Source organism: Chenopodium quinoa, unplaced genomic scaffold (genome assembly GCF_001683475.1).
Source record: "Chenopodium quinoa cultivar QQ74 unplaced genomic scaffold, ASM168347v1, whole genome shotgun sequence".
Lineage (NCBI taxonomy): Eukaryota > Viridiplantae > Streptophyta > Magnoliopsida > Caryophyllales > Amaranthaceae > Chenopodium > Chenopodium quinoa.
In genome coordinates this window covers 655,203-682,279 of record NW_018742225.1, presented here as the reverse complement: position 1 = coordinate 682,279, position 27,077 = coordinate 655,203, and the positions used below count along the sequence as shown (strand labels likewise).

General features: G+C 35.5%; 1 protein-coding gene and 1 long non-coding RNA gene across 4 annotated transcripts; one reads left to right on the top strand and one right to left on the bottom strand.

The window, feature by feature from the left end:
* Positions 1 to 721: 721 nt before the first annotated feature.
* On the top strand, positions 722 to 5,831 carry LOC110734782. Of its 2 annotated transcripts, XM_021914932.1 has the most exons (6): positions 722 to 898; positions 1,041 to 1,091; positions 2,732 to 3,061; positions 3,149 to 3,218; positions 3,329 to 3,474; positions 4,457 to 5,831. In XM_021914932.1, exons 3-6 carry the CDS (start codon positions 2,741 to 2,743, stop codon positions 4,607 to 4,609), a joined length of 690 nt encoding a protein of 229 aa, XP_021770624.1. In that variant the 5' UTR covers positions 722 to 898; positions 1,041 to 1,091; positions 2,732 to 2,740; the 3' UTR covers positions 4,610 to 5,831. The 2 variants fall into 2 exon arrangements, 1 of the variants encoding a protein (XP_021770624.1); XR_002513917.1 differs by lacking the exons at positions 2,732 to 3,061; positions 3,149 to 3,218 and having other exon boundaries at positions 728 to 1,091.
* Positions 5,832 to 18,175: 12,344 nt separating this feature from the next.
* On the bottom strand, positions 18,176 to 27,077 carry LOC110734775. 2 transcript variants are annotated; one of them, XR_002513915.1, is made up of 5 exons: positions 26,640 to 27,077; positions 25,073 to 25,193; positions 24,485 to 24,643; positions 18,847 to 18,920; positions 18,176 to 18,642 (listed from the first exon to the last, which is right to left on the bottom strand). It is a non-coding gene; the product is annotated as an uncharacterized LOC110734775 (long non-coding RNA). The 2 variants fall into 2 exon arrangements; XR_002513916.1 differs by lacking the exon at positions 24,485 to 24,643 and having other exon boundaries at positions 26,640 to 27,075.

The window sequence follows — 27,077 nt, the reverse complement described above, 5'->3', positions numbered from 1 at the left end:
TTCAACAACTCTTTATTCTTTCTCTCTTTTTTATTCATTGTGCAAAATCTTCTCATTTTTTTTTTTTATATCCATGTGTAGGGAATATTTCAAGCCATCCCACACTTGAGCCCCACTGTGATCATACACTTAAGCATGGTGGCTTGCAAAGGAAAGGAAGCTAGAGTAAAAGAGTCGCCAACAAGTTTTAGGAACTTGTAAACTGTTCACAGTGTGAAGGTTAAACCCTTAACAATCCAGGAGATCGTTAAATCCAATAGGTCTGGAACCATGATTGGAAGTTCGGGGATGAAAGTACAAATCCAACCTAAAAGAGATTGAACATGTCTAATAATAGACCTCTACTTTATTCTTCTCGTATTCATGTGCGCTTTCTGACTAACATGCAACCAATTGGTTAACCCTAAACCTGTTTATCTATGTTGGTTGAATATTATTGCACAAACAAATCTATTATTGGTGATCACTTGAATTATAATCATATTAGCAATATCAATAATAATTCATATCAAGCAACAATAACAATAATAACAATCATAATTACACTACTTCAATTTCCGTATTTTATGGACGCTTTTACCTTGACGATGTGGTACTAGCGTCAATGTACGAATCTATATTCCTCTTATTGTCGACGCTTTTCCGAGTCGAAGTAATCTATGGACACTATAAAGCGTCGACAAAGTCACATGACCCGCACGTGCCCCTAGAGTTAAACCGCCTAGGTTAGATCATCAGATTTGCTAACTTGCTACGCCTTATCCACCTATCTGTTTTCCACTCAAATTCATTCCAAAATCTAAAATAATTTCCGATTAATTCATCACTCGGTTTAAATTCGTTCTTGAAATTGTGGGAATTTTCTTCTTCAACTTATCAATTTCATCGATTAATAGACGTAAACTTTCTTGCTTTTCCTTAATATCTGGTTCGAATTTCATATAGGGCATAGTATAATGTTCGAATTTCTCATGAATTTTCTTTAATCTCTAGTTGAAATCGAAAATTCTTTGGCCTTTTACGGTTTTGAATTGAAACAGAATAAGCATTGCCATACCGATACTTCGAAGAATTCATTCACGGCGCATCAGGTAATTTTCTGCAATTAATTAGACACTTAAATGTTTTTCATTTCATAATCGTGCTTTCAATTTCCAAATTTGTTTTTCTTCAAATTTTCCTTTTTTTTTTTAAAAAAAAAGGGTCGTTTGTTTGTTATATGGCTTGTTTGTTTGGATTTTCTAAATTTTTTCAGCCTAAGGTAAAGGTTTTTTCATTAATTGTTTAGTTTAGCTTAATTTCCCCTTTTAATTTTGCCTAATTTTCATTTGCTTCGCTATAACCCAGGCAACTAATTTAACTAATGTTTTGGGTTTTGTCAATTTCTCATTATTATATGCTTTTTCTGCCAATTTTGATTATGTTCTTCTTAATTTGTTAGATTTCGGGACTGACTGCACTTGCATTTTAATTATTTGATCTATACTGCCTAATTCCTACTGCATTTTATAATTATAATACTTGCTCTCGTTCTTGCACCCATGGATTTCGAACACTCTCGTCTTTTCATTAGTGCCCTATGTTCATGTGTTCATATAATATCCAACCTCGAATGTGTATTTGCCATTAGTCCGTGGACAACGTTTTCGGTCATTTTAGTTTTGAAGAACTTTGTATTCTCAATCTATTCCACCTCAATCCAATAAAAACCATTGCATTAATTAAGCAAATCACTTAGCATAAATTCTGCTTATTTACCCCTTTCTAATGCCCTATCTCTATTTGAATGGCAACCTCTAGTAACCGATGTGGTCTTAGTCACTTTAATTATGGCCATTTTGTTTCCTGATTAGATGAATTTATTAATAGTATTAAATTCTTAAACCATTGATGGTAAATTGCTAGTTTTGACTAAAAGTTGTATACCTTGAAAACAATGTAAATATCTGCAAATTTAAAATTAGATATTAATAACTTGGTGTGCTCTAGAATGACGCTAAAACAAACTTGGCTTGTTAGGGATACTAGTAAGCTAGGGTCATCCATGTACGTTGGTAGGATGACTATGCAATAATTGCCATTTGCCAATGCAACAGGCAGGAAGAAAACAAATTCATCAATTTTGGTGGTTATAAATCAAATAAACATCTCCTGTAACATACCCCGATTTCCAAGTAACTGAATTGAGACTTAGAGGTCTGGCCATGTGCCGTCATCTTGTATTCTGGGGGTGCTGATATTCAACTGATTCATTGTACATAGTTTCAAAAAATTCATTGAATGCAGCTTATACCCTTGTTGAAGACTTGTTTTTTTTTTCTTTCTCTCGTTCTCTGATAACCTTTATTGGTTGGTTCTTTACTTGGGTGTGTGGAAAGACTTACTTTGAACTCTTCTTAAAGATCATTACCTAGGCCTGATTAGGAAATAGGTTATTTTTTATCTTCTTATAACTTAAATCATTTAAAGCTTGAGATCATAGTCAAAGTGTATATATTAATGCATTTTTTATAACACAACAATATTTGAGTAACCAAGATACTACACTCCCATTAAGCTCCTTTGCAGGCTATTTGTTTGTAATAGATTATCTTAGGTAGGTTATCAAAATTATATTTTTGTGTTCTTTCTATCAAAATTAGTAATTTAAGCAATGTTTTGGAGTGATTTTGATTCACTTATAGAGTACTAGTGCTCACTTTCTACAAATCTTGTTGTAATGAAATATTAGAAGCTATCAATGAGGAATGGAGTGAGTTTGCATCCAATGTGTCTGCCTGGAGGACAAGGGATTTTGCACCCTTCTCAGCTTTCTCACATGGAGATTGATTTTGACGATGCCAGTGGTTCCTATGACATGAACATGACTACTGAACTTAATACTATACCAGTAACATCAAATACTACATTAAATCTTCCCAACCAATGTACGTCCTCAGTAAAGCCTTCCTTAGCCACTGTTCCTAGTCCCAGCATTATTAATTCAGAGGCCATGTCATTCGGCCTTGAATCATGTATGCCTGGTAGCTTTCACCCTTATCAACCTCGCAATCCTCCTCGGGTAAATATAAATTTCTTAAACAAAAATCAATTAATCCATCAAACATACATTTTATGTCATAATTGTATTTATTTATTTTGTGTGAAGGCTGTTGGTAGAGAAAGAAGCATGCCTCATGAGAAAAAAGGTGTCAATTATATAGAGACAAAATCTTTAAGTATGTTTTCTGTCTTGCTGTATCTTTGTTTGCATCAATATCATTTTTTTTTCAAGTATTTATTGTTAACTAAATAGAAAATGGCTTAGCTAGTTCAATTTTGAATTTAGGTGCTGTGACTACATCTACGAGGCTAGGGCACAACTCTGTTCAAGAACGGATGCAGCAAAAACATGCGCCACAAGAGACCCATCTCGAGAATATATCGGGACAGAATCTGCTGGTTTCTAGTAATTTTAGTGGGTATAAAGCAAAGGTAGAATGTTGGTTTTTAGTGCCATTATTAAGTATGCTTAAGGATATGTTTAGTGCCATTATTGGGTATGCTTCAACCGTCTTTCATTTTACAAGTAGAGATTTTAAAAATCTGTGACACTTAGTGATCTGGACCTTATTACAGATGGCAAATTAAGTGTCAAAGATCTGTGCTTAATTAGATACTTCTCAATTTTACGGTACAAGGTATTGCTCTGATAGAATATGTTCTTGCTTAGGCACTAATTTCCTAAATAATAGTTGCTACTTGCTAGAGGATGCATTTACTGTAGTCTATAGTGTTTTCCATTTGTATAGAGAAATATTAGGCAAGGCCTTTCACTACTGTTAAGTTGGATAAATTCCATAGTTTACATGGGGAAATATCTTGTGTGGCCTTTTGTTCTGTTAATTGATTCATTGAATGTAATGATTATTAGTTGGGTAACCCTATTATAGCCTTTTTGTTCGGTTAATTGAATCATTGAATGTAATGATTGTTACCTGGGGAACCCAATTTGGTATACTTTTTTTTTCCCCTTTCTATAGTTTAGTATCACTTATTCCATGTTTTATTTGTAGGCTGCTCTTGGTAAGGTGATGAGTGACATTTATGTTATTCTTAGGGAGTAGTTTTAGAGTCATTTTCGTGTTTATTTTTCCTTTTATTCTCTTGTTTTCTTTTTAATAAAGTTTCTAGTTTATTTCTTAGTTTTAGTATGTTTTAATTTAATTTCTTTATTTAATTAGTTTCTAGTTTATTTTCGTATTTTATTTGCATTCGATTTATTTTATTTCGTTCTTTTTCTTTGTTACTTTCATAGTTTTTATTAGTTTTAAATTTATTTTGTTATTTTATTTGATTTTATTTACTTGTATAGTTTTATTTAATTTTTATTAGTTTAGTGTTATTTCTTTTATTTTCTATTTTATTTATTTTATTTTATTTTTTGTCCCAATTCTATTCTCGGTTTTGTGTGTAGGTGTTCGGGTTCGAGGTCCAAGGCGAATTCCCAAGACATGCTCACACACCAATCTATTGTTGCCCCTTAACCTTCACCCCACATTTCACCTTACCCTTCACCACAAACCAGCAGCCGCACCACCACCATCACCCACCAATTTCACCCACCTAACAACTCCCCTGCTCCAGCAATAACAGCAGCCGCCACCAACCTCCAACCATAGCAGCACTTCCCAGCTGATGTCAACCCCAAATCAGCCCACCAATTAACTGCACTAACCTCCACCATCACCCACCAATTCCACTCCAGCTCCCACGCAACCAACACCCCGCAACATCCCTCACATCAACCACTCTCACCAGCCACGCAACCACCAACCAAATCAGCCCACCAATTAACCGCATCAACCAACACCAACACCACCAATCAGAATTCAGAACTCCCCTGCTCCCTCGACCTTTCACACATACCTCCACCAACAGCAGTAACTCAATCTTCAGCCACCTAAACCAGCCCACATCAATCTCTATCGCAAGCCAAACAACAGGAGCAGCCCCTACTGCCCTTAATCATCTCTCACATCACCTTACCTCCGTATCCACCACCAGCCGCACCACAATTCTCAATCACAACCCGTCAACAGCCGCGTCAACAATTTACAGCAACAAATCAGCCACCAATTGCAACCCCAAATCGCCCAAGCAACAGCCCCAATTTAGAGTAAATCACAAATTGATCGGGTTCGGGCAAACCATTGAGGAGTTCGATCGAAGTGCAAAAAAGTGTTAAAACAATCAGGAACTTTTGAAGTTGTCTAAATTGAATAGGTGTGGTCGAACATACCCATGGTTCGACCGAACCAACCCCTTAGTTCGGTCGAACCTACCCGAGGTTTGATCGAACCATTTCACGAGCATCACACGTGATTTTAATGAAGATCAACCGGTCTAATAATGATGATGATGATGCAATTGGTGATGATAGCCATTGATTTGGAGCATTGATTATGATCAGATGGTGGTGATTCAATGATGATGGTTAATGATGGTGGTATGATGATCACAAATCAGAGCAGCCATAGAGATCGAAGAAAAGGAATGGAGTCTTATTGTTTTGTGAGGGATTTGGGTTTTTATTATTTTCTTTTCTTTTTATTTTTATTTCCTTTTTCCTTTCTCTTTTCTTATTTCTTTTTAATTCCTTTTCTTTCTTTATTTATTTCCTTCTTTTATTTTTCTATTTTTTCCTAGCTTAGTATATATATACCCATTTTTGGGGTAATTAGAAAAGGGGGAGAAAAACAATTACCATTTATTCTACTCTCTAATTAGTTTTTAGGGGAGCTTCATTCTCTCTCTAGGTTTAGGTTAGAATTAGATTAGTTTAGAGAGAGAAAGTAAGGTTTTCACCATTGTTGAGCTTGGATATTGAAGAGAAAGATTGATCATCTTGCTTGTAGATTTTCACATTCAATCAATGAGAATCTCTAACTCTCTCCTCTATTTTTTTTATTTGATTTATTTTGTTATTTTAGTTGTTGGTATTGCTTGTTAATCATGTTTATTCTTGATTATTTGTTAATTAATCTTGTTATTAGCATGATTAGTGAGTAATTCCCCCATTAAGGGGATGGTTGTAGTGTAGTTGGATCTTGAGCATGTTCTACGGTTTAGAATTGATTTATTTGTGATTAAAGTCTTTATATGCTTGATATTCTTTAATCTTCTTGCAAGTGCACATTGTTGGTTGATTAAAGGTGAATCTTTGCTAACAAGGAACGAAAGTTGACTTAGTTAAGGTTCATTACTATTGATTGTTATTTAATATTACCTCCTAGTATATGGTTCTAATGTGGAAACATAGAGGCTATGTTAGGAGAAGCCAATTGACCCCGGAAGGCGGCTAGATTGAATCCTTTACTTCGATATTCATGCATGTTTAGTTCATAATTAATTCAATTTCTATGCCTTTGTTTATGTTCAAGTGAATGTTATACCTAAACTATTTCCCTTAATGTTTTATTTCTTGTTTTAGCATCTTTAGACTTTAGTTTATTTATCTCTTATTCCGGACTAGCTTAATTGCCGATAACATTTGGTGGTGTTTATCCGTTCTCTGTGGTTCGACCCCTATGCTTGCCTTATACTCGTATTAGGTTTGTTTAGGTTGTATTAATTGTATTTGATCTAGAGATAGACAATTGACGACGCGTTTATTCCCTTGTCAAATTGCCGCCGTTGCCGGGGAACCGCTTCCATTACCATTGTGTTATCTTATTGAGACTAGTCCGTTGTTTATAATTTTCTTTTGATTTGTTGGTTTTTATTTGTGTTGCTTTATTTGAAAAAATGGCTTATATTTCTATTCCTCAATTTGATAAGGAACCGTTTTGGGTGTATTTCAATAGACTTGAGGATTTCCTAGATGGTGTTAAAGGTTTAACCAAGGGTGATTATTGTGAAATCATCAATTTGGGTTAAATGAGAATTTTAGAGGAGTAGTTGATAATATGTTAAATGGTAAATTTCAAGACATGTCTTCGGATGAAGCTTGGGATTTCTATTGATGGTTAGCTAGGGATAATTATGATTGGGAGAGGGCTAATCATGAGACTTATGTTCGGGATTCTCATGCTTTAAATATTGATGCTAATTGTCATGATTTGTCTAATATGAATTCCCATGATGTGCTTGATGCTCCCCGTAGTGACTATGTAATGCATGATTTCAACTCCCCTCCCTCTATAGCTCAATGTAATGAGGTACATTCTAATGATGATGAAGTGTATGTTCTTTCTCATATTGCATCCGATTTTTGCATGAATTCTAAAGGTGTTCCCCATAGTCCCCTAGATGATTCCAATGAGCAGGCTTTTGACTCGTCTATCCATGATGATTTGGACTCATTTGATATTATGGCCCAATTATTTCTCGAGTTTCAAACGGTAGCCCATAACCTTATGAGTTAGTTCATGGATAAGGCTTCATTAGAAAGAGATGAGTTTGAGAGAAATTTGCCCCCATTCACTCTTGATTTTGAGATGGTAGGCCTTGAGAAATTTAAGGGAGATGTTGTTCAAGGTTGTGAAGAGGAGGTTGAGGTTGAATCGCTTGGAGTTTTTGAGCTTGAGGGAGATGTAGAATGTGAGGGTTCTTCATTTGAGGATTCCATGATTGATTTTCATTCCCTCATTAGTGATGTGAGATCTTGCGATGAGGGATTAGCTACCCTTTTTTCCCTTTCTCATACACCTTTCTCCCAAAGATTTAACCATATCTCCTACTATCCTATGTTCCTCCCTTCTTTTCTCAAAGAACTTCTTAGGGGTCCTCTTCCTATCCATGCTTCCGAAGACCCCAACTATTTCGTTGTTGATGAGGAAAAGAGTTACAATGCCAACCAAAAAGATTTTTGTGAGGAGAGTTTGCCTCCCTATTTTTCTTTTTATTCTTCTACTTTTTTTTTCTTCTTATTTTCCTGATTTTTCTTTTGATTCTTTTACTTTTTCTTTTCTCTTTTCTCTCAAGCATAAAGTCTCCTTGTACTTTATGTTTGTTTGTCATATGAGCATCGCGTATGCTCTATTTCTTGATATGTTTGCCGGTGCATATGACAAGCTTTTGCGTTCTTTGTCGGGTTATTTACTAGATTGGTCATGCTTGGACGTTAAGCAAGCCTTTCTTGGGAAGTAATCTGTGTTTTATTGCTTTCTTTTTCTTTCTTTTATGCTACTCATTTTTGTTTACTCTCTTGTCTATGTGTATAGGTACTCGATGCATATACTCATGTGCAAGGATTTTGGATTGAGCTCCTTGAGAAGAAGCACACCAATGATTGCTTGCATTTGGAAAAGCAACAAAGACGAGGAATTAGATGAAATTGTGGACAATGTGCTCAATTGCGGGTTTCAACACCCACCTCACATTTTGTTTACTCTTTCCTTCTTCCCTCATCTTGGATTTGCTTTCTTATATGCATTTGGATTGAATGAATATGATTTGTTGTGTGGATATGGTTTCTTTCTTCCCCTTCCTCCCCCCCTTTGTGCCTTTATTTTGAGCATTGAGGACAATGCTCCATTCTAGCTTGGGGAGTAGCTATTTGCTAGCTTGGGGGGTTATCTATATCTCTTGGTGGTTTCTTAATCCATAGTCTCATGATTGCTTGATTTATTTCTCCCATACTTGCCAAAGTCTATTATTGAGATTGGTTTTCTATGTTTGGATGGCCGTGAGCGCCTTATTGAGTTGGCTTTTGGTATTTGTAGTCTTAATTGATCATGATTTCATCTTGCACAGTTGTATATGCATTCATGAGTTTTTTTTTTTTTTTTTTGTGAATATTTGTGTGTATAGTGTCTTTTAATGGCATTCAAGGCAAAGTTTCAAAATGTTTTGTTTTAAACTTGGACATAATTGGGCTTTAGCACCTAGAATACCCTCTTTGCTAGTTGTTAGAGGTTTTCATGCACTTAAATGTCGAGGTTGGTTCACACATATAACATTTCCAAGGTAGTAGAACTTAAGGGCTATGAGACCTTAGCTCACTTGGTTTGTGGTAAGATGGTTGTCGCTCTCTAGCTAGTTGAAGCTTTAAAGGTGATTTTTACTATTCCACTACCGTCATTTTTGTGAGGATGTATCTATATTGTTCTAGCCTTTTACATTTCTTGCATGTGTGGCGTTTGGATCCTTGGCATTGCTAGCTTATATCGAGAATTTGGCTTAATCTACCCAAGACAGAGACCGAACAAACCTAGGGGAAGACGAAGGCAATTAGGATTTTTGTTTTATTTTATTATTTTCCATTCTTTTATTTTTCTTTTGCATTTGCTCATTTAGTAACCCAATTTGAGCCATTTTCCCTTCTTTGGCATAACCACATTACAAACCAATGGACCTTTGCTTTATTTTCACCTTTATTAGTTTTTGTGAAGCATTCTTGGGCTTGATTTGTATTTTTGGTTAATGAAAGTGGGAAAAAGAATGAAAAAGAAGTGCAAAACTCAAATTTTCGTACTTGTGATTATCTTTGTTGTGTTGAATGGTTTGAGCAAATGAGAAGAAAATAAAAGAAATGAAAGAAAAAGCCGCTCAAAGTTAAAAGAGGCGAGAGCAAAGAATAAAAAGAAATGAAAAGAAAAAGAAAAAGAAAAAAAAATTAAGAAAATACAAAAATATTTGTTGTTTGGTTGAAAAAGAATAAGCTTGGGGGAGGAGTTGCTAGAATTTTTGATTTGAAAGTTGGTAGTTTGAATTGAGGAATGATCAACCTTGCTTCACTTCTAAGTTTACCACCAATTTTCAAATTTATTTCCACGCCCTTTACCCTAGCCTAAACGTTTCAACCCTTTTAAGACCTTTTTACCTTAGTGAGGTTTAGTTACTACCGGTGGAGGGTAATCAAGCCAAGCCTATTGAGCGAGCTATCAATGCCAAGATGTCGGGTAGCCTAAATGTTTTTCATTGATTATTTCTTCCGGTTCCTTCGAGGAATCTCGAGATATCACCTTAAAAGTGGATGCAAAACTAGAGAGGACGCGGAAGTTTGGTTGGAGATAAGGAGGAATGTAAGTCCCTCTAAGTTCTCTACCCTTTGCATGCTTTATGTGTACCAACCTTAGCTAATCTTTTGCTTGGCTACCTTTGATGTCTAGAAAGTATTGTATTCTTGTGCATTTAGCCTGTTGTTTGTGTTTGGTTTGAAATATCAAAACTCGAGTTTTCTTGATTTCACCTTTGCCTTGAATGTTATGTGTTGCCAAGAGTTGTGGGTTAAACCTCTTAGGAAACCCTCACGAGAGCTTACTCGTCCTCTTTGGCGACATGGGGGTTTAAAGGGCTTGATGCATACGCTAAATGCATCTGTGATTCCTACGGCAGTGAGTTAGTGTACATTCTTTCTCTTTCTTTCTATTTTGTTTCTTTTGCTTTCAATAAATCCATCTTGTTCTCTTTTGCCTTAGCTTTGCTCGAGGACGAGCAAAGGTTTAGATTGGGGGAATTTGATGAGTGACATTTATGTCACTCTTAGGGAGTAGTTTTACAGTCATTTTCGTGTTTATTTTCCCTTTTATTCTCTTGTTTTATTTTTAATAAAGTTTCTAGTTTATTTATTAGTTTTAGTATGTTTTAATTCAATTTCTTTATTTAATTAGTTTCTAGTTTATTTTCGTTTTTTATTTCCTTTCGATTTATTTTATTTCGTTCCATTTCTTTGTTACTTTCATAGTGTTTATTAGTTTTAAATTTATTTTGTTATTTTATTTGATTTTATTTACTTGTATAGTTTTATTTAATTTTTATTCGTTTAGTGTTATTTCTTTTATTTTCTATTTTATTTATTTTATTTTATTCTTTGTCCCAATTCTATTATCGGTTTTGTGTGTAGGTGTTCGGGTTCAAGGTCCAAGGCGAATTCACAAGACATGCTCACACACCAATCTATTGTTGCCCCTTAACCTTCACCCCATATTTCACCTTACTCTTCACCACACAAACCAGCAGCCGTACCACCACCATCACCCACCAATTTCACCCACCTAACAACTCCCCTGCTCCAGCAATAACAGCAGCCACCACCAACCTCCAACCATAGCAGCACTTCCTAGTTGTTGTCAACCACAAATCAGCCCACCAATTAACTGCACTAACCTCCACCATCACCCACCAATTCCACTCCAGCTCCCACGCAACCAACACCCCGCAACATCCCTCACATCAACCACTCTCACCAGCCACGCAACCACCAACCAAATCAACCCACCAATTAACCGCATCAACCAACACCAACACCACCAATCAGAATTCAAAACTCCCCTGCTCCCTCGACCTTTCACACATACCTCCACCAACAGCAGTAACTCAATCTTCAGCCACCTAAACCAGCCCACATCAATCTCTGTCGCAAGCCAAACAACAGGAGCAGTCCCTACTGCCCTTAATCATCTCTCACATCACCTTACCTCCGTATCCACCACCAGCCGCATCAACAATTTATAGCAACAAATCAACCACCAATTGCAACCCCAAATCGCCCAAGCAACAGCCCCAATTTAGAGTAAATCACAAATTGATCGGGTTCGGGCAAACCATTGAGGAGTTCGATCGAAGTGCAAAAAAGTGTTAAAACAATCAGGAACTTTTGAAGTTGTCTAAATTGAATAGGTGTGGTCGAACATACCCATGGTTCGACCGAACCAACCCCTTAGTTCGGTCGAACCTACCCGAGGTTTGATCGAACCATTTCACGAGCATCACACGTGATTTTAATGAAGATCAACCGGTCTAATAATGATGATGATGATGCAATTAGTGATGATAGCCATTGATTTGGAGCATTGATTATGATCGGATGGTGGTGATTCAATGATGATGGTTGATGATGGTGGTATGATGATCACAAATCAGAGCAGCCATAGAGATCGAAGAAAAGGAATGGAGTCTGATTGTTTTGTGAGGGATTTGGGTTTTTATTATTTTCTTTTCTTTTTATTTTTATTTCCTTTTTCCTTTCTATTTTCTTATTTCTTTTTAATTCCTTTTATTTCTTTATTTATTTCCTTCTTTTATTTTTCTATTTTTTCCTAGCTTAGTATATATATATACCCATTTTTGGGGTAATTAGAAAAGGGAGAGAAAAACAATTACTATTTATTCTACTCTCTAATTAGTTTTTAGGGGAGCTTCATTCTCTCTCTAGGTTTAGGTTAGAATTAGAGTAGTTTAGAGAGAGAAAGTAAGGGTTTCACCATTGTTGAGCTTGGATATTGAAGAGGAAGATTGATCATCTTGCTTGTAGATTTTCACATTCAATCAATGAGAATCTCTAACTCTCTCTCCTCTATTTTTTTTATTTGCTTTATTTTGATTATTACTTTAATTGTTGGGATTGCTTGTGTTTATTCTTGTTATTTGTTAATTAATCTTGTTATTAGCATGATTAGTGAGTAATTTCCACATTAAGGGGATGGTTGTGGTGTAGTTGGATCTTGAGCATGTTCTAGGGTTTAGAATTGATTTATTTGTGATTAAAGTCTTTAGATGCTTGATATTCTTTAATCTTCTTGAAGTGCACATTGTTGGTTGATTAAAGGTGAATCTTTGCTAACAAGGAACGGAAGTTGACTTAGTTAAGGTTCATTACTATCGATTTTTACTTAATAGTACCTCCTAGTATATGGTTCTAATGTGGAAACATAGAGGCTATGTTAGGAGAAGCCAATTGACCCCGGAAGGCGGCTAGATTGGATCCTTTACTTCGATATTCATGCATGTTTAGTTCATAATTAATTCAATTTATATGCCTTTGTTTATGTTCAAGTGAATGTTATACCTAAACCATTTCCCTTAATGTTTTATTTCTTGTTTTAGCATCTTTAGACTTTAGTTTATTTATCTCTTACTCCGGACTAGCTTAATTTTCGATAACATTTGGTGGTGTTTATCCGTTCTCTGTGGTTCGACCCCTATGCTTGCCTTATACTCGTATTAGGTTTGTTTAGGTTGTATAAATTGTATTTGATATAGGAATAGACAATTAACGACGCGTTTATTCCCTTGTCATAAGGTAGACCGGAAGAGAACACCTTGGATGATTGCTTTATTCCATGTCCCTTGGTACAACCGTACAATAGCAACACGGCTCACCAAGGTGAAGGAGATAACCATGTTAAAGCATAATATTAATAGCAAGATCATGTTAAATTAATCATAATAGGAATTAGTCATAATCAAAATAATAATAATAATTAAATTAATCATGTTAAAACATAATATTAATAGCAAGATCCTAGGCATGATACTAACAAGATTAATAACAAACCCTAGCATGTCACTAAACATAGAAAGATCAAAGCTTTAGCCCTAACATGATACTAACATGATATTAGGAAAGAAAATAGGAAGCATCACAATAATCATACTTAATATTTGAAATATTAATTAATCCTAAACATGATACTAGGAAGTAATAAAACATCCTAACATGATACTAGGAATAAAAATAATCTAAGCATGATTTCTATATTAAACGAATAACAAAACAATTAAAGTACTTACTTCGATGTCTCGTACCTCTTTCTAATAACAAAATACACACGTTAGTAACTTCAAGGAAAATATTAAATCAAACAATTAAATAATTAAAATAAGGATTTGGGACCAAACCCTCAGAAATATCAAACCTTTCACGTCTAGGGCGAAGGCAACTTTGAACTTGGCTAGGTGTTTCTAGAGCTAATGAGTGAGGAATTTTGAGAGAGGGAAGGTTTAGAAAAAGAAGAGAGAGAGAAAGCTTCTAGATTTTAGAGAGAGAGAATTAGAGAATTCTGGGTGTTGATGATTTAAAAACAGGGAGATACGACCCTTATTTATAGGAAAAATAGCACGGAATCGAAGATAATCATATTCGGAATAAAATACCTCCTGTCGCAAACGACAGAAGTCAGCGCCAAACGACAAGCTCGTCGGCAGGCGACGAAGGTCAGCACCTGGCGACGACTTAGTCGTCTTGCGCTGGTCCAAAAGTTAATGCGCTTTTCCACGCGTAATTACCTTTAACATCGGTTGTAGGTAATTATGCGTCCAAGCAGTTTTCGAAATCAGATTTAATATATTTTATTCTAAATAAACATCTTTATTTATCAATCCTAACTTTATTAGAATTAAAAAAACCTTCTAGATATTCCTAGAAGACTAAAATAAATCCTAATCACTTTAGGAATAATAATTAATAGGCCCTCCTCTAGATCATTGGGCACATTGAAAATCATTGGGCTTAATTTAATTTAATCCATAACTTTCTCATAATTCATCAGAATTGGGCTTATAATATATCATTGGAAAACTCTTTTCGATCTCAATCCAACTTCACTATTATTGGACCCTTATCATGGACTAAACCAAATCGGGCTGGCTACTTTTCATAAATAGGAGTAAGAAAAGAAATATTTTAATAAAACATCCTCATCACTAGACTTTCCATACTTTTACTTTGTTTGATAATCAAACGACGTGAAAGGTATTCATCACTGGGTTTGGTTTTGGGGAGACACAATTGGGTGTCTATAGAAACCCCCACTTTGACTGAGTTTGGAGAAACTTATGTTTTGAAAACTAAAGTCAAAGTAACGATAGAGACGGTAAATGATTCAGAACGTTCTGCGATCTTAAATCTTTTTACAACGCCAACACCTGCAAACTAGCGTTAGTTAAAACAGATAAGAGAGTTTAAGAAACGCGTATCTTGCACTGTAGAACATACATCTCAATAGTAACCGAGTTTTTTTGACGATCTTCCTTAAGCTAGGGGATACCGCCTGAAAACTACTACGCTTGTAACCGCTTCCAATTTCCGCTGTGATAATCTTCCGCAAGCTAGGGAACACTATCAAAGATTGCTTCGCTTGAAACGACCTTCTACCACCTTGTAACATCTTCCGCAAGCTAGGGAACACGATCGAAGATAACTTCTCTTGAAATCACCTCCTGCTTTTGACAACCTTCCACATCCTAGGGAACTCCGTCGAAGATAACTTTGCTTGAAGTCATCTTCTGCTTTCTGACAACTTTCCACATCCTAGGGAACGTCCTCGAAGATAACTCCGCTTGCAGACATCTTAGTTGTTTGTGACAACTCTCCACAAGCTAGGGAACGCCGTCGATGATAACTTCGCTTGCAGCCATCTTCAGTTTTTCTGACAACCTTTTTCATCCTAAGGAACGTCATCGAAGATAAATCCTCTTGAAGCCATCTTCAATTTTGTTGACAACTTTCCACATCCTAGGGAACGCTGTCAAAGATAACTTTGCATGAATTCATTCTCAGTCATTACGATAATATTCCGAAGAAAATTACCGAAGACCAACGCTTGTCGATCCTTAAAGCTCGCGTGAAATTTGCTGCCGTGATATTTGCTGAAATTTCCGCTGTGCCAATACATCGACACTTTTTCTGCTTATGAACCATTATGTTGGTGCCTCTGCTGCTTATGAACCATTTTTTCGGTGCCTTTGCGATGAGCCAATGTTTAGGCACTTTAAGCTAAGTGAGACGGTCTTTTATCAGGTCGATCACTTATTGTTATTGTAATCGAGCCAATTACTTAGGGTCTGTTCTCATACGTTGAAATTCAGTTCAGTTCAGCTCAGTTTAGTTCCGTTCAGTTCAGCTCCTAATTTCCTTCTCTTATAAAATATTCATTTCAGTTCAGTTCAGCTAAGTTCAGTCAATAAGAACAGGCCCTTAATCATGTCAAATTGCTTATAGGGGCTAACTGGCGTACCAAGGAGCTCAAAATTACTGCATAAGGTCCACATAATCATTTATGAGGGCCACGTGTTCTGTCGCCACACCAGCGCACGCTGGAAAGCACTATCGCCGCAATTTTTCTCTTTCGCCAGGCGACGAACTCGTCGACTGGCGCCGGAGTAGGGTTTTTGAAAAAAAAAAACCCTTTCTTCCCCATTTTCCGTGGCTGTTGCCGCTGCTATCCGTTTTCTCTCGAAACTTCAATTTGGTTGTTCTTGCTCGTTTGTCCACCAAATTCGCTCAAATTTGTTGCAAATAAAAGCTTGTCTCGTATATTTTCCGGATCCATGTAAGTTTTTCTTAAACTTAACTCAATTTATGCTGAATTCATATTTGTTCTCGCACGGGTATTCGAAAAAATCAAACTCAATTATGCTTAATTCGCTTTGTTTATCGAATTTTATGCCTTGAAATTGCTGGATTATGTTTATATATCATGTTTAGAGCATTTTGAAACTTATTTTACTCAATTTTGTGATGAAATGAGCGATTTGCCATTGTTGACCCCTTTGAGTTCGTGAGAACAATGTGGCCTGTTCTTTGTGTTTTTGTTAGCCATTTTTATCAAAATTTGTCACAATATTTATAATAATATTGCAAGAAATTATTTGACTGCTAAATTTGCTATTTATGCTCGGATAGAAATTGTACTCTGTTTTAGTACTACGTACTCTATTTTTGCGAACATAGTATCATGCGACTAGGCGAATCTTAGATACTATAGAACCTTAATTTTCTGGTATTTTGCATAATATAGCATGGCTATACAGCGAGGCTCGGGTTCTCGTTCTCATTCAAGGGAGACTCATCGAGCGGACGATCTCGTAGGCACCTCTTCTTCTCTAGGAAGGTTTCTAGAGTGGAATGAGCACACTCTATATTTCGCGCCAGAGTTCCACATTTTAGCGTGCCTTCGTCGAAGGATTCTCAGCGGGAGGGTCCGTAGCCATGGTTCTGGCAACACGACCATCTCTTTGTACAATACTTACTTCCACGACAACGTCGGTCTGCACCTTCTGCGGGAGTCATGTGGCTTGACTCCTTTGCTGCGAGCCACTCAGGTTGTGTACTCTTTCGGACAAAGCCACTATGTAGTCCGTGCTTTGGTGGAGTTATTTTGGGACACCACCAACACCTTTCACTTTCCTTGGGGTGAGATGACGGTTACCCCCAACTGACTTTAGTCTCATTATAGGATTAGAGTTCACTTCAGTCCCGCTTCCTTTTGATAGCGAGATCACGGTCTTTTCTCCAGAGGTGCTGTTGGGCCCTATCACTATTCGGGCTCGTGCTGAGGCTGACCTGACGCAGCTCAGCACTAGATTCATTTGCCGGAGTACGCTTGCGGCGGCATTTCAGGACCCTGCGACCACCCCAAAGCAGCGGGTGCACATTTTTGCTCTCATCTTGTTTTCAGGGACCTTTTCTCCTGAAAGAGGTAGTCGAGTTCTAATCTACTACCTGCCTACTGTTCGCGACCTTGCTTCAGTCGGGTCGTATGATTGGGCCAGCTTAGACTATGCGAACTTCCTAGTCGGACTGCGACTTTCTAGTAATCATAGCTCCTTCGAGGGAGATATCACACTTTCTAGTTTTTGGAGAGTTGTAAAGGTACGCTTTATTCCTTTTAAAGTTAGTTCTAGATCTGCTTTGGCATTTGTTGACATTTCTCTATTTTTATAGATCTGGTTCTACGAGTACTTTCCACCTCTTGCGCCGGCAAGACCTTCACCTCGCGAGCTCCCTGTTGCTGCGAGTTGGAGAGGTTGTCACAGTACGGATGTCACTTCTAGGCACATTCGAGAGTTGATCCTCTCGGTATGTTCTTCATATAGTTGTCTTTTTATACCTTTAGTAGGATTTTATCTTATGAGTATGCATTTTGTAGGAGCTGGCCGTGGGCCAATTTTGACGTTTTGCGCTTGCTGCGCAATACACCGCTCATCGTCGCTATTTCCAGGGAACGTATGATGCTATGGCGTATCTTGGCGAGAGAGTGGCTATTCAGCACTTCTAAGAGGCCTTTGTTGTTCCGGCTCGCCCTCCTCGGCATATATTCGATCACTAGTGGAAAAATTGTTATTCGTAACGGGCTTTACGTTTACGGCCGTTACGGATAAACAATGTTATTCGTAACGGGCAGTGTCCGTTACAAATAAGTAGTAATTTGTAATGGGCAAAACAAGTGCCCGTTACGAATAAGTAATTATTTGTAACGGGTAAAACAAGTGCCCGTTACGAATAAGTAGTTATTAGTAACGGGCAAAACAAGTGCCTGTAACGAATAAGCAGTTATGGGCAAAACAAGTGTCCATTATGAATAACCCCATTATTTGTAACCGGCATTACATCTGCCCGTTATAAATAGGTTTTGATCCAATTAAAAAAAAATGTCCAGCACATGCTGGACAGCTAGCTTTCACATGCTTATATCAAATAATATGATACATTTATATTTACACTTGATATATATTGGTTTTAATTCCAAAAACATAAATTCAAATATAACACATACACTAAATACAATATTATATCTCTAGAACTGCTCATAAACCCATCACAATGTATGATTAAAAATGTTGATAATTAAAAATAATAATAATAAACAGGAAACACCACCAGCAACACTGCAGCAGCACCCAAAAGCATCAGTAGCAACCAAGAACCCAGCAACTAAAGAGCAGTAGAAAAACGGCAGCTAAGAACAACAGCTAAGCGCAGCAGCAACTAATTACGAGCAGCAGGCCAGCAGCAACCAAATCACTTTAGCATCGATCAATGCCCAAATTTTCATATCGCCTGAAAAAATCCAAAGTTTCACTATCTCCAAATCACTTTACCGTAATGTACTTCGTAATTATCTCCTAGAAAATTTAAAAAAATTCTTGACCTAGCTGCAAGAAAATCAGCCAAATTCTGTCATTATAATCAAGGTATAGCAAAATCCCATTTTCAATTACAACCACTATATCGAGAATAATAAAGTATAACAATTATTTTCAACACAGTACAAATATTTAAGAATTTGTCCTGATTAATACATCATAACAACCTGCTTTCAATTGTTTAAAAAAAGTGAAACCCGGTCAACTACATACCATTAGTGCTATCTCCTTAAAAGAAGCTTTGGTATTTCCTAGTTATGGAGTATCTCCTTCCTTGTCCCCCTGACCTGCCAGTTAAGAACCAAGCTTGACATGAATCGTCATAACTAAACATTACACTTTTTGTTAGGCTAAGACGCTAAGTGTCACGGTCCGGGTGTTGAAGGCAAGAGCTCGGTGCATGATCTGGTGCCAAAACACCCGGACTGTGACACTAAGGAATTTCCAAGATTGTTGTGTCCTCGTATAAAGCTTTAAGTCTTAGTAACTAGTGAAGTATCAGACTTGCCATTTTAATTTGGACTTATACTAACATAATATGGAGCCATGGTTCTGGAACAGTGCATGCCATACCTATATATGATTTTACAATGAAATAGCCACAGCTAAACATGATTTGCATGCAATTATTGTTGAGTTCCCAGAAGGTCTAAGTAAGACTTTCAGCTCAGATAATTTAAATTTGTGTTCTATACCTTACTTACACTACTACATTTTTCATCAAATGCAACAGTTAAAAAAGGGCTAACACAACGCCAATGTTATTACCGTTGCAATAGACAAGCCTAATACGACGTCTAATATTAAAATACTTCAAAAGAAGGGCTACTGCAACGGCTACACTAAGCCGTTGCATTAGAGGATCTAATAAAACGGCATAAATGGCTATTGCAACGGCAAAGAGAGAGGGCTAATAATTAAGGTTTTCTGACTGAACCGCCATTTTGTCCCAAAATTTTAATCCTTCCCTCCTAATATTTCAAAATAATTTAAAATCTCTCTAAAATATATAGAAAAAAATAAAGGAAAAAAAAAACAAAAACAAATGTCTATCTTATAAAGTATCCTCAGTCCTCATTATTATTTCAACAACAAAAAAAAAAGGTACTCCTGAGAGAGCCGTGTGCCTATGTCCGCCGACCGCCGCCATTATCCACCATTGTCCACCGCCATAAAACCGCCATTACCTGCAGCAAAATCATCATCCTCTTCCTGTAGTTGCTTATGAATAGGCCCGGCTTTAAGGAGGTTTTTCCTCACACACGTAACAGGGCCCCCAAAAATCAGGGGCCCACAATTTTTAAAAAAAAAATCATTGACTTAAAAAAAAATCTACTTTACCTATTCATCTTCTTCCTTGTAAAAACCTCCATTTTGAAACCAAAACCCAAAAAATCTTCCTATCCAAAATTCAATCTCTTTTGTCTTTTGATTTCCAAAACAAAATTAAATTCACTCAATAATTATCACTCATAAACGCCTATTTTGCCTAATTATCTCCAATTCACTTAATTTTTTCTTTTTTTTTTGGCAAAATTGAAGAACAATTTATACTCTTATCGAAATCAATGACGATTCAATAGAAATTAACGGTCAAAATTTTATTAATTTATACTAATTTCTAGATCAAGCAATACACACAAAATATACTAATTTCTAGATCAAGCAATACACACAATTCAGTTTTCTTTCAATTTTAACTCAATTCAAAAGGTGAAAAAACGTTAATGGAAGCACTCAATATTCTGGCGAACTGTTCTTGTTCGGTGGATCTGGAGTGGGCAGAGGTTGATTACTTGATTAAAGAGCAGGTTGATTACTTGATCTATATATATTTATTATCTTAATTTATGCATAATTTTTTTTATTTCTGAAATATAAATTGTTGTTTTTTTTAATTATGGCTCCTAAAATTAGGAAATATGATTATGGTTGTGAAAAACGTCAAAAAAAAAATGAAGAATTGACTCAATCTAGAAATATGATTCTTGTTGTGAAAAACCAAAAAAAAAAATCATTTTATAATAATAATATTTTAAACCTTTTATAAATAGTCCTTTAAAAATTTAAGGGCCCAATTTTTATAATTAGAACAGGGCCACCAAATTACCGGAGACGGCCCTGCTTATGAAGGTGTTCGCTTTGTCGGGGCTTCTAAAACCCTAGCTTTCTAATGATCCTAATACCTAATTGATTTTTGTCATAGTCCATACCTTTTCTTGGTCGCCACACTGCTCTTCGCCTCTTCAGTAACACTCTCTTCTCTTTCCCTCTCCTCCTGAATTTATATTTTGTATATTAGTACTCTCAAATTTCTCATTTATTTTCACGAATATAATTCGAAACCTTTTCCATGAATTTCTTCATTGTGGTTTGGGATTATTATTGGTTTTTCTAAAAAATGTTGTAATTTGGTTGTATAACTGTTAATTTATTTGGTTTTTGTTAGATTTTTGATGCAAAATATGTGTTAAATTGCAATTTATTTGGTTTTTGTTAGATTATTATCGAATTTTGTTCATGGGTTTTGTTGGCTGGTTGCATTAGGATTTATGATTTAGTTTTGTTTAGTAACTTAATGATTCCCTTTAATTTATTCTTAGTATTAGGTGTATCAAGGTTGTTATTAGTAATTTAAATGCTCTAAAAAATGATTATTTTTGTTGTTTGGGGTTGAATGAAGGGAAATTTTATACCTTTCAGATAATGGGTTGTTCGTTCTTATTCTAAGAATGTACTATTGTCTGCTTAATTGAAGTTTTTTCGAGAACAAATTTTGATAACTAGTTTTGTGCCTCATATGAGTGAAATTTAAAAAGAACTTTTTTGTTTTTGCCTTTTTGTGTTCTTGATGTTATAGAGTATTAGGTAGGATTTAAATGTTAAAATTCATGGTGAAGGATGATTGTCTATATGTGAATGATAAGGCAATCATACACTTGTTCTTTTGATAGAATCTAGTCAAAGGTCAGCAATTAATCACACATGTTTGGAGACAAATTACCTTAATCATTGGGAACAAAGCATCCGCAAAGCTACATTTTGCCATACTATGGATCTAACTTTTAATTCTTTGTCATACAGAATACTCAATGATGGAGTGCCAAGTCTAACTTTAAAAGTTTATCTATGCTTTGTGCTAACTTTAAAGTTTTTCTTTTATGTATATTATTTGTTCTTGCCTTGAATTAGAAGTTTAGTCCTTAATTTATCATTTTTGCAATTCATCACAATGTTTATAGTCCATACCCTCTATCAATTTGATTAATAAGAGTACTATGTTATCTTTCAATGAAGTGCATTAGCTGTTTCTTGCCCTCGTGACAAAGTTCATAGTCTGCATCATCTCAATTTGATCAAACTCATATTGCTTTATAATATGATAAATTCATTAATTGATTCTTAGGAACGAGGGAGCAAGCGGCCAACTTGGAGCTCAATAATTTCCTTTTCGCTTTCGACAGAGATAAGGATGGTGATGGTCCCACCATTGTCCGATCGAAGACGCCTTCACTTTCTTTCTACAAAAATATTAGGATTATGTCTTTGTATAATTGAGTCTACATTATTTATTTATTTCCAGTTTATTCACTACAGATAGATGAGGTAATAAATCAAGGTCAGACAACAAGGTTAGTTTTGGGCTCTCAGAGGGCATTGTTTGGAGATGTTTGAGGATAAGTGAAGGATTTAAGCAAGAAATTTCATGTCATTTGTGGTCTACTTCATGTACAAATACAATTAACCTTCCTACTTTTGTTTTCTTAAAGAAAAATCTCAATTTACTTCAAATATATCTGAAAAAAGAAAAATGAAATAAATCAGGGGTTAATATTGATATGACTGTGCAGGTTCAATCAAAAGAGATACACTCATTCTCTATATGATCGCTACTTGTACTTTGTTCCTTATTATCTATTGGCTTTCAAAATGACAGTAACATTTTTGAAAATAGGAAGAAAAAAAAATACACATTTGCTATTGTCAATTGTCAACTGCAGAATCTTTTGGTTTTTTGTTTCCATAACTTGCTGGTAATATGTAGGTCAATGAACTCTTACAGTTGAAATATATGAGTGTTATTACCCAACCCAACAGGAGATCAAGAAAAGAGTTTTTCTTGCTTTCTTTGTGTATACGATTTTATTATTCTATGAGATTGAGTTTGATTTGATTATTTATAAATATGCAATGCTCAATTGATAGTAAGAAGCAGATTAGCAGCTTGGAGGATATTGTATAATTATTCGAGTGATGAAACGCTCGAAGGAGGAAGATAACAAACCCAAATCACAAGTCAAAGATTGGGTTCACTTGGGGCCCAAGCTCATCTATTATCTCCTCGGAGGAAGGAAATCAGAGTGAGAAACACCACAAGGAAATTGAAGCTAAATTCAAGTTACTTTCTGAGGCTTATGATGTAAGTTTTTGATTGCCTTTTTTCTCTTTCTGTAGTTGGAATTAATTTGTAAAGAGGATGAAGTTTTTTATATTTAAGATTTGCATTTTTGCTGTATAGAGGTTGAAATCAAGGTTGATTTTCTGCTATATATATATTGTTGTGTTATGAGCTTCAATTAAGTCACAAAAGAACCATAAGAAGATTATTTGGATCTAGGACCTCATCTTTATCTTCTGGGTTGTTTTAATCATCTATCTCACTACTCAAACCTACTTCCCTTTTTGCCTTTTGCTGTATTAAATAGGTATATGATATACTGACATGCACTATCTTCCTGTATCAAATGCAGATCGAGCTATTTGCGAATACCCATTTGCTATAGTAGGCCTAAATATTACCTTCATGCTAATCTAGTTGTTAGATCTTGTTACATTTTGATCAGGTCTAAGACTTGCAGGCGAAAGTGCTAGGCTGCTAGTCGTCTCAGATGAAAACATAGGTGGAGAGCCAGCTGGGAGAATTTTGAGCTTAGTTGGAACTTGTAATTATTTTTTCTAAACAATGTAAAAATTATGTTTTGACGAATAAACATGTAGATTTAAGTGATATATGAATTTGTAACTTAATTTTTCTTAGTGTGAAATTGTATACATGTACTCTTAATTTTTAGATTTCAACGAAAATTTCCTTTATTTCGATACATTTATATAGCTTCATGTGTAGTAATAATAACAACAACAGCAGCAGCAGCAGCAACAGCAGCAGCAACAACAGCAACAACAACAATAATAATAAGCCGTGGCATTTTCTTCAAAAAAAAAATAAATAAATAAATCGTAGCATTTTCTTCAAAAAAAAAAAAAATAAATAAATAAACAGTGGCATTAGGGTATATGCATCGTGACATTAGGTATAGGAAACCGTGGCATTAGGTATTAAAGCTAATGCCACGGTAATAATATTGTCGTTGCATTAGGTATTGATCTAACGCAACGGATCATTGATACCGTGGCATTAGGTGTCATATACCATTGCATTAGACCTATTGCAACGCCTGCAGATGCCACGGTACATGGCTGTGGCATTAGGCCTAATGCAACGGAATTTGACGCCTAATACAACAAATTTAGGGGTTGCAATAGATAAAAAATGTAGTAGTGTTAATAAGATATATTTCATTGATAATTAAGAAATCTCTTTTCTTGCAAGCTTAAAAAAAATCTCAAGTATGTAATAAAACCAAATCAATTAAATTGAACATGTAAGAAAATCATGGAGAACAATGCAGAAATGTAGAGTACCAAGAAAATCATCAGTCAGATTTCCTACATCATACTTCCTAGGATATATGCCAGTGTTTGGATGCAAGGACAAGATTTTCGCTTTCATTTTAGCATGATCATAAGATTGATTTGTCGGATTTTGCAAGTTAAAGAGACAGTAATTTACCGGATTCAGAAGGCCTTTGTAAGGCTCATCATCTATCAGCAAAGTGTGTAATTAAGAAAACAGAACCCCTGCTTTTGAAGGAGCTGTTGAGGTCTGCCAAATTTTCTTGAGCTCTTTGAAAAAAAGCGGCTTGTTTTCATACACTGCTAGCTAGTGTAGCTAGATTCAAAAATAAAAAAGGAAAGATATTTTATTACCAGAAAGAGAGGAGCCAGATTCACTTTCTAGCATATCATAGAACAAGTTTCAGCTTCAGCTCATTCGGGATATGAGCTAAGGCACTATAACAAGGTTGCAGAATAAAGAAAGGAACTGAAAAGAATTCAAATTACCAGGGAAAAAAAATATTTTATTGCTTAACATTGTCTTTTCATGTTATGCCCACATTGTAACAAGTTGTTAGTCATTGGATTGGCATTAATGGTTTCTTGAACTGAAGAACATTTTTGTGACAGATAATATGGAATATGACAATTCAAGTGGATAGATGATAAGGAAAGATAGCTTTTAAGAAATTAAAGGGACCAAATGACTCATAAAAACCATCACAAAAAATATAAAGGTACTAGTTACCTAGATTCAATTTACCTGGTAACACCCCTAACAATGCCCCACTTGTTACCCATCATCACGGAATCCTTGAAACCCTGATTAAAACCCTCTTGTGCAACAACATTTTTCCATTCGATAAACCATCACGATATCCAGCCTATCAGATCATTAGAAAGAATTTCACTCAGCTAGGTACAAGTGGTGTAGAGATAATTACAGGGAAACCAGACAAATCAAGATATTAAAAAATTCCACGAAGTTTGCGGATATGAACACAGGTCTCTTCGGCTTAACTGCAACCTACATATTGTAAAATTCAATATCTAATGCAACCTACATATTGTAGGATATGATCCCATTGACACCCCAATCATATAGAACTTGGGTCCTAACTCTAACCGATCGGCAAGTTGCTCAATATCTAATGCTTCACTCTTGAGTGACCTTTCAGGGTTTAGATCACTATCAGCGTAGCCTGCTCTATCATATAGCAGCATATATATATTCTATTCTTCAATTAGCCTCTAAAAACTAAATCATTATAAATCAAGGTAATCCTGCCACAAACAAACAATTTATTGTATCATACATTCAAGATTATTCTGAGTTCTGCCCTATTTATTAGTTTGGCTAGAACTAGAATATGTTGTAACTCTTTTTGGGACCAATGTTGCTCAGCATATTTTGGTACAAAAGAATATGCTTTATCTCAATGACATAAATACACTCATATCCAATAATGTAAACAAGTTGACATATGGAATTCAAATTCAACACACGTAATCACAATACCCGTAATCTATCTCTACTCCTAATCCATGGCAGTGACACACAAACCAGCATTTATCCAGATTACATGAAATATGGGTATTTCTACTCCAAATTATGTACTATATAAAATAAATTCACCCACTTCCTTATTTCTATCAATTTATCTAAAATTACTCTTTTCTGCCTTTTCATACGCCAAGATTGATTAAACTCAAAATCAAAAGGGTTTTTCTACTTCAAATTTACTCAAGAAAATTGTTATACTAAAATTAAAAAAAAAATGCACCTAATTTCTACGTTCAATTATTCATCCCATCACACTCCATTTCAAAAGACAAAACTGATTATAACCCATCAAAATTCAGATCCAAAAATTTAAGATGGGTTTGAGAGGACGAAAATTCGAATAAAAAAGATAATAACAAAATTGAGTATAAAATGAAATATATAACACAATCATAACACCAAACATGCATAATTCCCCAAAATTCGAAAGAACAACTATAGATCTACAAATTAAGAATGAGAAAATCCACACACAAAATAAAAGAACAACATCCAACATGTTTCCGCACACAAAATTCGTCTTCCAGAAGACAAAATACATCAAGATTTGAACTCATTTAAATAGAAATCTACAAGAATTGAGGAATTAAAAAAGAAAAATGAGAAAAGATTAGCACCATGAAAACAATTAGCACCATGAATTCAACAAAGGTCAAAATACTCTAAATTAGCCCAAATATCAAGCATTAGAACAATATCCATATTCCAAAATCACAAGAATTTCATAAAATATTGCAATTTAGAGAAGAGTGAAAGAGGAACATACTTAACAAAGCAGGATTATAGGAATTTTTCTTGATTTAGCATCGGCAAATGCTTCAAGAGAAAGACCAGTGCCTCCCAATCTTTGCATATATTTCTTCATCTTAATCTAACTGTTGTTGTTGTTCATTTTGTTATTGGGAATGAAGCCACCTCTTTCTCCGGAATCGTTGTTCTTAAGATTAGCGTCCTTCATCGTCCGAATTAAGCACAAAATAAGAGAGAAGTAGAAATGCCCAATTTTTTCAGTGAAGATAAATCCTGAAGAGTGAGAAGTAGAAATACCGTCGAGATGAGATTGAGTGAGGAAATGAGACAGAGAGATTGAGAGAGAGAGAGAGAGGATAAAGAGGGGTGAGGGCAAGGTTGACGGCTGGAGAGTGAAACCCTAATAAAAATAAGTAATGGGATATGGGCTCCTCTCCCAACCATTGGACGAACT

Coding starts and splice junctions, on each gene's coding strand:
- LOC110734782 (XM_021914932.1), top strand. CDS start 2,741: ATGAGGAATGGAGTGAGTTTGCATCCAATGTGTCTGCCTGGAGGACAA. Junction 3,062..3,148: donor AACCTCGCAATCCTCCTCGG/GTAAATATAAAT, acceptor TTTTGTGTGAAG/GCTGTTGGTAGAGAAAGAAG. Junction 3,475..4,456: donor TTAGTGGGTATAAAGCAAAG/GTAGAATGTTGG, acceptor TTTTGTGTGTAG/GTGTTCGGGTTCGAGGTCCA.